General features: G+C 27.4%; 1 protein-coding gene across 1 annotated transcript; it reads left to right on the forward strand.

The window, feature by feature from the left end:
* Positions 1–235: 235 nt before the first annotated feature.
* LOAG_08561 (hypothetical protein) lies at positions 236–10,802 on the forward strand (the record flags this gene model as incomplete). The annotated part of the gene is made up of 28 exons (XM_003144091.1): positions 236–459; positions 632–848; positions 1,012–1,105; positions 1,220–1,393; positions 1,483–1,682; positions 2,170–2,272; positions 2,544–2,676; positions 3,081–3,245; positions 3,472–3,694; positions 4,088–4,228; positions 4,300–4,413; positions 4,574–4,692; positions 4,836–4,963; positions 5,184–5,397; positions 5,745–5,992; positions 6,239–6,394; positions 6,544–6,714; positions 6,940–7,062; positions 7,238–7,337; positions 7,413–7,528; positions 7,707–7,889; positions 8,000–8,214; positions 8,319–8,565; positions 8,672–8,869; positions 9,364–9,456; positions 9,586–9,843; positions 10,047–10,241; positions 10,621–10,802. Coding segments are annotated over 28 exons (4,734 nt in total), but the record flags the coding sequence as incomplete, so codon positions are not given.
* Positions 10,803–12,338: the final 1,536 nt, after the last annotated feature.

Here is a 12,338-nt window from a genome sequence, read left to right on the forward strand (position 1 = left end):
AAAAGTTTAACTAAAAACATATGAGCACTCTCTTTTTTACTTTTAGTTTTAATATGATAATAAATCATTTCTTATTTTACAAGTAATTATAATTTAGGATAATAAAATTATGAAATGATGATGAGTAGGTGTTGTCCAAAAGAGGTTCAAAAAATCTATTGAAAACTGTTTAATTGCTGAGGTCAGTAATTTTCATTGCATTTCTTTTTGGAATTTAAATTCATCTTTCATTCAGGAAGCCAAGCAAATACGATTATATCCGGGCTCACCACCGGAATCAGATCCAGCACTATTGAGGAGCAGACGACAAGCTTATCAAGTATACCAGGGAGATGATACGTCAATTACGATGGATAAAACAGGACGTGTTGAAACTGGACCATGGGGTCCCTGGTCACTCGAGAAACAATGCTCTCGAACATGCGGTGGCGGGGTACAGATGGAACGAAGGACATGCAAGTATCTACTTGAGACTTTCTTGAGATATAATACAATTAAGTACCTCATGGTACCTTCATGAGATATGATATAATTAGGTACTACAAAGGTTTAATATTGCGAATATTAAATTTATGTAAAAATTGCATTAAAAAAAATGAGAAAAAAAGCAGGATATCATTTTATCTTTCAGCGGTGAATGCACTGGACCATCAACACGTTATGTGTCCTGTAATATCGAGGAATGTACCGGTAGCATTAAAGATTTTCGGGCTATTCAATGTTCCGAATATGATGATACACCACTAGATGGTAATTACTACAAATGGTTACCGTATCCGGGGAAGAATAAATGTGAACTAACCTGCAAACCGGATAATGCTAATTTCTACTATAAATGGGCTGATAAAGTAATTTTTATTCTTTTTTCAAATTTTCACCCAGTAATTTGGTTGAAAAGAAAGATTTAAACTTATCTATGTTGAATAATTAACTAATAATGATATAAGCATGCAAAAAAAAAAAAGACTTATCAGCTAATTAATGGTAGTTGATAATTTATGTAAATTTCAGGTTATAGATGGTACAAAATGTGATCATCGTACTAATGATATTTGTGTGGAAGGAGTTTGTTTACCAGTTGGATGTGACAATAAACTTGGATCGGGTTTTGTTAATTTTTTTTTTTGATTATTTATTGGAAATTTTATTGTTTTTTCTCAAATTAATAACTATTAAATTAATAAAATGATATATTAACAATTATTTTGATATATTTTAGCAAAGAAAAACGATAAATGTGGTAAATGTGGTGGTGATGGTTCAACATGTAAAACTGTCGAAGGATATTTCGATGAGCGTAATTTAACACCTGGTTATCATAATATTATTCGATTACCAATTGGTGCGACATCAATTTTAGTTGAAGAATTACATTCAACAACTAATTCACTTGGTAAATTTATTTAAATTATAAATGAACATTTTATGTATAATTATTAAAATAATCGAAATTAAATTATCCTAATATCATGACATTTTCAGCAATCAAAAATACATCAGATTACTATTACCTAAATGGCAATTATCAGATTCAATTAACTGATAAACATTTGGAAATTGGTGGAACATTATTCGAATATGATACACGCAAAAACTTAGATCATCCTTTTGAAAAATTGACCGCTAAAGGACCAATTACAGAAGAACTTATCATTGCATTACTTTTTCAACGGGGAAATAAAGTTTCTTTTTCTTTACTCTTTTATCAATAAATTGATAGCGTATATTTTAACAAGCAATTAATTACTTTTTACTTTTTTGTAAATCAAAAAATGTTTTCTGATAACATATCAAACTATTTTTTTGTTCTACTGCAAAAATCACTTATTCGTTTGACGGAAAATGAATCAAATATTAAAATGTCAATCAGTGATAAATGATGATAACATATGCTGATAAGAATGAAAATATGAAATAATGTAAGGGAAGTAGGGAAATGAATATGTGAAGAAAATTTGAATATGCATAAATTTAATGAAATCATACGAAAATAAGAGTTTTTTTATTTTAAACTATAACCTGTTAAGTACAGCACTTATTAGCATTTATCATTATTTTTTAAAAATTAACATTTTTAAAATTAGGATTATTGATATTCATTATTAATAATCATTTTAATCATATTTTGTTATGCATAAAATTAATTCTATAATTTTAAAATATTTCCAGGATGGTGCTATTAAATATGAATTTTCGGTACCATTAGAGGAGGAGATTCCATATCTCTATAAACCAGACCAATGGTCACCATGTTCGGTTACATGTGGAAAAGGTAAAACATTTTTTTTATTTCTTTCATCATTTTTTTTAAATTTTTTAAATACTATTTAAAGTAATTTACAAAGTATTAATTTTTACTTTTATATCGATACTATTTTTTGTAAATAAAGCGATGCAAAAAAGAAAGTTGGTGTTAAATGTTTGTTTTATTTTGATTATTTTTAATAAAATATTTTCTTAATTTATCTTTGGGATAGAAAAAAAAAAGGTCTCAAACAAACAAATATTGATTAAATGATAATATCCAATTAATATATTTATAGGTATCCAAACTCGTATACCATATTGTATTGAAAGTGCATCAGGACAACGTGTATCAGATGACATTTGTGAAGAATATAATGTCACCAAACCTATTTCTGAGAAAGTTTGCGAAACAGTTAATTGTGATGCGCAGTAAGAATTTTCTTTTGCGTTATATTGTCTTGATTAATTTTTTTTTTTTTGTAAAATATCAAAATTGAATGGAGATTTGAGTAATATTACCAGAATGATGTTATTGTTAACATTGGCAATGATAATGATAGTGATAAATGATAACAATAGTTAGGTTATAATTATTTAGTTCATTAAACACACTGAGATCCTTAATTGATATAATAAGTATAGATTAAGTATAATGATCATTTAATTATCAGTTTTTCATTTAATTATCAGTTCTCCTAAATAATTCAAATTTTTTTAGCTTATCATTAATATCAGTCTATTTGTTGATTTAATAAAAAATATTTTTAAAAAAAATTTCTTCGAATAATTTCACTTTTTTTTTTCCTTTACAATTTTACATTACATCAATGCAGATGGTATGAAGGAGAATGGGAACCATGTAGTGTATCATGTGGACAAAGTGGTACTCAGTATCGTGTTGTTTATTGTCATCAGATATTCTTGGACGGTAAAAGGATGACAATTGATGATGGTAATTGTAGCATGGAACGTCCACTGGTACAACGACCATGTAACAGGTAGTTTGTAAAAAAAAAAAATCATAGGTAATTGACATAGGTAGTTGACAATACCAAACTTTGCTTTACATTTCATGCCATTATCTAATATATCTTTCATATACCTTCAATATAAGCATTAAATGGAAATGGAAAGAATGATAAAATATCACAAAAAAAAAAGCAAAGAATAGAGTAAAACAAAGCAAAAAAAAAGAAGAAACAGGTGAAATAATTTAAATATTAGATTTTCGTGCCCGGAATGGCAAGCAGGACCGTGGAGTGCATGTTCGGAAAAATGCGGTGATGCATTCCAGTATCGTTCAGTAACATGTCGAAGTGCAAAAGAAGGTGAAGAGGGTAAATTGCTACCTGCAGAAGCATGCAATGATGAAGCTATGGAAACAGAACGAAATTGTAATTTGGGTCCTTGTGAAGGACTTAATTTTGTTACTACGGATTGGAAATTGGTTAACAGATTCTTCTTATTCTTCTCAATTAATTTAATTAATTAACATGTAAACTTAAAGAAAGATTACTTATTACCAACAAAAAAACGAAACAATATTAAGATGGAGTCAGAGAATTGTTATCAAAAAGATTTTTGGATTATAAATGATTTAACATTGATAATACAAATTATCATTATCATTCCAAAGCTAACCTATAAATGGTACATCAAATTATTTTGATTATAAAACTACGAATAATTTCAATTTCAAATAGTTTTAATGGCACTTTTTTTTTTAATTTGATTTCAACTTAATTAAAATTTCAATAATATGAAATATTTTAAAATGTGATATAATTTGTTGAAATAATAAAATTAATATTTTAATTAGAAAGTATAATAATACATTTAGTGCAAAAAATGCAATGATACGAAAGAAAGTAGAAATGTGACATGTGAAGATATTAATGGTCGAGCATATCCATTGGAAAAATGTTTAAATGAAAATTCAACAACAATTCCTACAGATATACGACCATGTTCATCACCACAGGTATATTCTCATAGGATATTAAATAATTTTAAAGATTTTATTTATTAAAAAATTTACATAAATTTTTTTAGCCTTGTAACTATGAATGGCATACATCAGAATGGTCAAAATGTAGTACAGAATGTGGTCATGGACATAATTCACGACGAGTGGTATGCGCTATTCATCAATTAGGTGATCTTACGGTAAGTTTCCATTTTTCTTTTAATAAATGAAAAAAAAAAAAGGATTGAAAACTAAGCGCAATTAATTTGTTCCATGTTGATCAAATAATCATACTTATTTTAAGTTTTCATTTTAATTTCTTTAAAAGCAAACTTTTCACCTTTGAACTCTTGGTTACAGGTTGTAGATGATGGACATTGTAAATGGGAGAATAAGCCAGAATCAATTAAAAATTGTACAAATGAAGAGAAATGTAATGGGACCTACTATACAGGTCCATGGAGCAAATGTTCAGTTGAGTCAGTTTTTTTTTTTCAAAAATAAAAATTTATGCATTTTTTAATCAATGAAATTTCCGGACAAGAGTTTCCTTTTTTTGCATAATTTTCCGGAATAAACAAAAGTTTATTATATCATAAGGATTGTAGAGCAATTAATTCAGATGTGGCGGTGGAATCCAAAATCGAATGATTGTTTGCTTAAATTATGATAAAAAACCTGTTCCGGAATGGTGCGATGAAAGTGAAAAGCCATCAGAAGAACAGGAATGTAACGTAGAACCTTGTCCAAGTACAATTATCTTCTTTTTTTTCTTTTCACTTTACTCATAATCTTCTCCTCTACTAATTCCCTCCGAGTAATTGCTATCATTCATATGATCAATGCCATTACCGGAATATGTTAGATTGTATAACCGGATAGTTTTGCTAATACCAAAATCATATTTTAAAGTATTCAGATACATAAATATATATTGTAAATTGATATTTTTATTGTAATAATTTTTAAGCATGCGATGATAGTGAATTTGGGTGCTGTCCGGATAATATAACGATGGCAAGTGGACCGTATTTAGCCGGATGTTCAAATTGTTCCACTTCTCTGTTTGGCTGTTGTAAGGATAATGTAACCGAAGCACAAAGTATTACCGGAGAAGGATGTGCTGAATTTGTTGCTGAAATGGAAGGAAGTGGTGAGGAAAGTGAACAATCCGTTAAATCCAGGTTTTTTCTTTTCCCCTCTTCCTGTCAGCTTAATATTCCGGACAAAAAATTGATATAGCACAATCTGATGTGTTAATGGAAAACGGATAGTCAAAAATGATATTGAATTTGAAATTTGAATTGTATAATTTCAATGAAAATTAAAAAAGAATACAAAAACTGAAATTAATACCAAAGTAAACTACAAAAAATATAGTTTAATTGAGAATGAACCCATTTAACGTAAGATTCCGTCCGGAAAAACGGAATATAACAATGCGAAGTTATTAGCTTCTATTATCACACTAAAAAAAAAAAGGAAAGAAAGTGGTATATTAGAGCTTTTGATAATAAATAATGTATTGCAGTGAGGAAGAACTTTGTGAAGTGATGAATAATGAAACCGGTGAGAAAGCATTGGTTGCTTGTGGTAATGATACTGCTGATAATATCAGTACAGTCATAAAAATGTTGTTAAATGATGATGATTTAATTACCAATGGTACCTATGATAATGAGACGAAACATTGCTCTAAAACAGAATTTGGTTGTTGCCCAGATTGGACAACTATCGCTGAAGGGAAAAATAATGAAGGCTGTCCTAAATTTATACTCGGTAAATACAATGATATGATAATAAACTTAATATATTCCTTATATTGATTTGATCCATTTAATTACATAATTAGACATAATAATTACAAATAATTATACACTATTATTTTTTCATTGATTAGCATCGGCATAAATGTATTCTGTGAACTGGCTAATTGCTTAACAAAATTAGCATAATTGATGGAATGAGATGGTAAATAAAAAGGAATTAATATTTGCATATATAATAAATGATAATTAATTAAAGGTGTATGTAATGAAACAAAATTTGGTTGTTGCCCGGATGAAGTAACTTTAGCTCGAGGCTTAAATTATGAAGGTTGTGGTGAGTCAACCTGTGCTGCATCATTATACGGTTGTTGCAAAGATCGTAAAACGATTGCTTTTGGACCGCATTATGCAGGTTAATTTAATTTCAAATTAATTTTTTTATTAAATTCATTTTACATTTAATAGATTAAGATTATTAAATAAGAAATATAATTTTTTTATTTATCATTTCTTTATTATTATAATTAATCTTTTCTATCATTTATATCAATTTATATGAAGGTTGTGAACGATCATCATTTCCGTGTGAATTATCCATGTATGGTTGTTGTCCGGATGGTGAAACAGCTGCATTAGGAAAGAATGGTACCGGTTGTGGTGAAAATTGTTTAACAACCAAATTTGGTTGTTGTCCAGATGGTAAAACAACTGCAAAAGGAATGGAAAATGAAGGTAAATATGAATCGATCCATTATACCGCTATATATACCGGAAATTAAACCGGAAATTAAAAAAGAAAATATATTTAGATGAAATTATGAAAGCTTTACTTTAATCAATGCTATAAAAATCTATCAGATATAACGAGGATTTTTTTTCCTGATCAGTTGTAAATTTATAACTAATAGAATAATAAGACTAAAAATGTTTGTTTTATTTTAATAGAGAATTTTTCAGGATGTGGTTGCGAATATGCGCAATATGGTTGTTGTCCGGATGGTAAGACAACAGCGAAAGGTCTTAAGAATTACGGTTGTCCTGTATCATGTGCTCAAAGTCAATACGGTTGCTGTCCGGATGGTAAAACAAGAGCTCATGGACCAAACAAAGAGGGCTTGTTTTTTTTTTTTTGGATCATTGAATTCTATTTACTCAGGTTTTTTACAATATTCATTGACTTAACTGAATCATCTCAAAATTTTGGAAATACTTATAAGAAGAGAAAATAACTATGGTCATTATGGTCATCTTACAGGTTGTCCATGTCAATATACTCAATACGGATGTTGTCCAGATGGTGAAACAAGTGCTATTGGACCAAAGAATGAAGGATGTGATGATTGTCGATACTCTAAGTTTGTTTTTTTTTTTTAATGTCATTTTATCAGATAATATAATCCTAAAACATTTAAAGTATAATTCATATTAAGGTATGGTTGTTGTCCTGCTAGTGAAATTCGAGCCATTGGGCCACAATATGCTGGATGTCCATCAACTACACCAGCTCCCTATATTATAGGTGGTTCAATTGCGCCAGAGAAAATTAGTAATATTTGCATGATTTTTCTTTTTTTGTTATCTTCAAAAATTTGTTTGATAAAATGAGAAAAAATGATTAAAATTTGATAAAAATGAGTGATGATTAGTAATTGAATAATAAGCAAATAATATATGTTGTTTGTAGGTATGAATAATTTTTTAAAATTTATAAATAAAAATTTCAGTTTCATGTTCATTGTCACAGGATCAAGGTACAATATGTCATCCTGGTTATAAATTATTGTGGTACTATGATACTGCAGAAGGTCGCTGTAAGCAATTTTGGTATGGTGGTTGTGAGGGTAATGATAATCGTTTTGTAACAAAAGAACAATGTGAAATGGTTTGCGTAAAACCACCAGGAATAGGTTTATTTTTTTTAAATATTTTCATTATTATTTTTCTTTTTTCTACTAATTAACTAGATTAAATTATTCAATTAATTTATTCATTTCAGATTACTATTCTTTTTTCTTAGGTCGTTGTTTCCTACCTAAGGTAGAAGGACCATTACGATGCAATCAATTATCAGCTCGTTATTGGTATGATTATACAACCAAACAATGTGGTGCATTTTGGTGGCGTGGTTGTTTGGGTAATGATAATAATTTCGAAAGTTGGGAAGAATGTCAAAATTTTTGCGCTGATATTGGTCCATTTGAAAAGCAACGAGAAAAATTATCACAATTAGAGGTATATAATATTAACATAATATAGTATGATAATTTTAAATTAATCATTAATATATATGAAAATAAAAGAAAAAAAAGAATATTTAATGATTTTCAAATTTTTAGACAAATGAAATTAATGAAATTATGACAAGTATGTCACCATACGAATATACACCTTTTGGTAGTTCTCAAGAATCAAACGAAGATGATGATACGTTTATTTCAATTGAACGTAAAACTTCCATGACTCATGAACAACCATTACCAGTATTTATTCCAAATGATCGACAATTAGGTTTAACACAGGAACCAATTCAAGTACCATTACCTCAATCATATCAACAACCATCATCGTTATCGCAAAAATCAAGTAAATTTTTAATACAGTAGATAAGATAATCTTTATATATGTGTGTTTATACATACAGATATTGTAATTTAAAAAAAAAATAAAAAATAAAAGTATCGATTTATAGTAACAATTGAAGAAGTATGTCAATCAACGGCTGATAGTGGACCATGTGGTAATTATGAAGATATGTACTATTACGATTTCTTCTCTGGTAGATGTCATTTATTCATTTATGGTGGATGTGGTGGTAATTTGAATCGATTTAAAACACGAGAGGAATGTGAAGCACGATGTTCACATGTTGGTGCTGATAGAAGAAATTGTAAGTTCACTTGTTGTCACTAGATTGTAAATTGTCACTTGTTTTTTTTTTAATTTTAATTTAATTAATTTATTATTGTGAAAAGAAAAATGAATATGTTATTACTTTCTATGTGATAATATTTAATAATTAGCAATATTAATATATAAATGAAATCGTAAAATTTTGTTGAATAATTATTTATTCGAAATGATAACTAATTGATATCATATATTATCATGTAATATTGATTGAGACTTTGAGAAATTACTATGCAAAAAATAATTTATAGCGTTAGGAATAAAATCGTAAATAGAAATAAATTCTTGTATTTGACATATAATCCTAATTAGAATTTGAAAAGCTTAAATGATTTTTAGCCATTTAATAAAAAGATTGAAAATTATTTCATTTTTTTGTAAAATTAAAATTGAAATAATAATTTAGGATTAGTATAAATAAGTAGGCGAAATAATTCTCTGATAATGATAATAAATAATGAACATTAATTTCAGTAGGCCGAAATCAACCATTTACAACAGCGCAACGAAATGAATTAATACCTGTCGCATTACCTAAATCAGGCTCATTTGGTCTTCCAATAGTAGGTAAGTCTTGGGAGATCAGAGGAAAAAAAAGAGCAACAACAAAAACGATATTTTAGAAGTTAAATTATATTAATTAATTAATTAACTGATTCATCATTAATTTATTGATTTAATTTCTAATTTATGCAGGTCGATCTCGTGATGCATGCAATGAACGAATGGATATTGGTCGTTGTAATGGTGCATTTCCAAGTTATTACTTTGAACGTGCAACAGGTACCTGTGAATCATTCCGTTATTCCGGATGTGGTGGTAATGCTAACCGTTTTCAAACCAAGGAGCAATGTGAAGAATTATGTGTCCATCGTGCTTCCGGTGTTAAATCTGGAACTTTTCCAACTTCTATATCAGATCAAACATTCAAACATCTTATACCAATATCAGATGGTAAAAATAATCTCTTTCTTCCTTTCTTATCATAATTTCTAAACAGAGAGAGAGAGAGAAGAAAAAAAAAAACGAAATTACTTATCCATTTGAATAATCAAACTTATCATCTCAAATACCTAAATTTATTCCACTTGAATCTAGAATCAAACTTTTCATCTAGAATATCTAAAATCAGTTTATTCATTCTTATTTCTTTATAGCTTCTCAGAAACCTGAATCAGTATCAAAATGTGAACTCCCAAAGGATACTGGTCCATGTAATCGATTTGTCACAAAATGGTATTACAATAAACTTGATGGTACTTGCACACGATTCCATTATGGTGGTTGCGGTGGTACTGATAATCGTTTTGATAACGAACAACAATGCAAGAATGAATGTGGTAATTTTATTGGTGAGTTTTAAATTCATTTCTTTCTTCAATATCTAATAGAAAAAGATATAATTCAATAAAATAACAAATGATATATAATTAAAGAATTTTAAAATATGTAAAAAAATGATAGTATCACTGATAAGAACAAAACTGATAAGACTAAAATATTTTTAATCATATCAGTTATCATTTATCATTTAATTCGACTTTTTCTTTTCTCTTTACGTCATAAGAAATCCGTAATGATTTTTTTCTGAATAATTTTATTTGAATATTGAAATTAACCAAAAATTTACTCTTTTAAAGTATTGCATGAAAAAGAAAGAAAAGATAACAAACTGAAAGGAAAAAAAGAAACGAAAATGTATATGGTATAAATTTTTTAAAAAATTTATAGATCCATGCAAATTACCAAAAGTAAATGGGCCATGTTCCGGAAAACATAAACGATACTATTTCAATGCTGATACCGGTCGATGTGAACGTTTCGAATACGGTGGATGTTTAGGCAATACCAACAATTTCCTACATCTTGCTGATTGTGAAGCTAAATGTTTATTATCCGAAGAAAGTGAGTAATTAAATATCAATCATTTGTCCTAATAAACTCTATATTGGAATGAAAATTTTGTGAACTTATTAATTATTCTTAACTATATTCATTTCATAATGAATTATCTCTGTTATAAATTGCCATCATATCTAAGTAGATAGCTTAATATTGTTATCAATCAATTAATTGCTTGTTTCTTAATTAAAATCGGTATACTTTTTTTTTTTTTTTGAAATGTGAAATTATCAAAGAACATACAGATTAGTTTTATGTCATAGAATGAATAAATACGCCTAGTAGTATTGCATATCAATCAGAATGTCTGTATTTGTTGATGTACCTGTTTTGTTTCTGTAATCTTTCATAAATCAATCATTTTATGACAAAATTATTTTATCATTTCTTCTTTTTTTCCCCTTTTTTTTCATTCAGGAATTTTTTAATTTTTTTTAAAAATTTGAATTCAAAATAGCCAATGAGTGAGATAAATTATTCCTTGATTTTGCTAATTTTGATACTGATAATAAGACAATCGAAGTTAGATTCTACAAATGAATCTTTTCTGTGATTTTTTCAAACTTTAAAAAATTTGGAAAAAAAAAATTTCTCGAAAGGTTTTTTTTTAATTTTGTAATTCTTCCAAAAAATTTTTAAACTTCGACCTTCTAATCTAAACCATTTTCTTTTTCTTTTTCTTATCCTCCCGCATTGATATACACATTAACATTATCTCCCGAGAATAATTATATTCCAATAAATAATACCTATCTATATATTGATGAAAAAAAAAAGGTCAAAATAATCATTACCTGTCATTTCTGCAACACTTCAACAATTACCGGTAAATTTCCTTTCTTTTTATCTCTTCGTTTAACAACATATTAATGCTTGAATTTTAAAAATTTTTTAACTAATTAAAATTCTTTAATTCTTTATTGCATGGTGTGTGTGTGTGTGTTTTATTGCATGTTATCATTCACATTTCTTTTATCTTTTCACAAAATTTTCTTTTCTAATTAATTACTAACTTCTAAAAAAAGGAATTTGAATATCTAAAAAGATCTTTAATATATACATATATATATATATATATATATATACTTTAAATATACAGAATATGCAAATTTCTCTTTTGATTCATTGTATCAAATAATTATGGTAGTTAAGGCTTTAGTTAAACATCAGATAATATAAATTTAACTTAAAATATTCATATTCTAACAAGGAAATAACAGTAATTTAGATAATGCTAGACTATTGATTGCGATAATATACCGATGGAATTTATAATTAATTAAAATAATTATTATGATTTTGGTCGTATAGTTGTAAAACTACCCTCAAACGAATTAGTTCTAAAATGTTTGATAGTTCATATTGTAGGGATATACAATTATGCTAATAACAAGCAACAATTCAACTCTTTGTATCAAATAGTGGCCAAATAATTATGATAATTAAGACTTTAGATAATTAGATTTGTTGAAGGATTTAACAACAGCATTAGCATATATATATATATATATATATATATATATATATATATATATAATAATTATTAT

Source organism: Loa loa, assembly GCF_000183805.2.
Source record: "Loa loa unplaced genomic scaffold supercont3.250, whole genome shotgun sequence".
NCBI lineage: Eukaryota > Metazoa > Nematoda > Chromadorea > Rhabditida > Onchocercidae > Loa > Loa loa.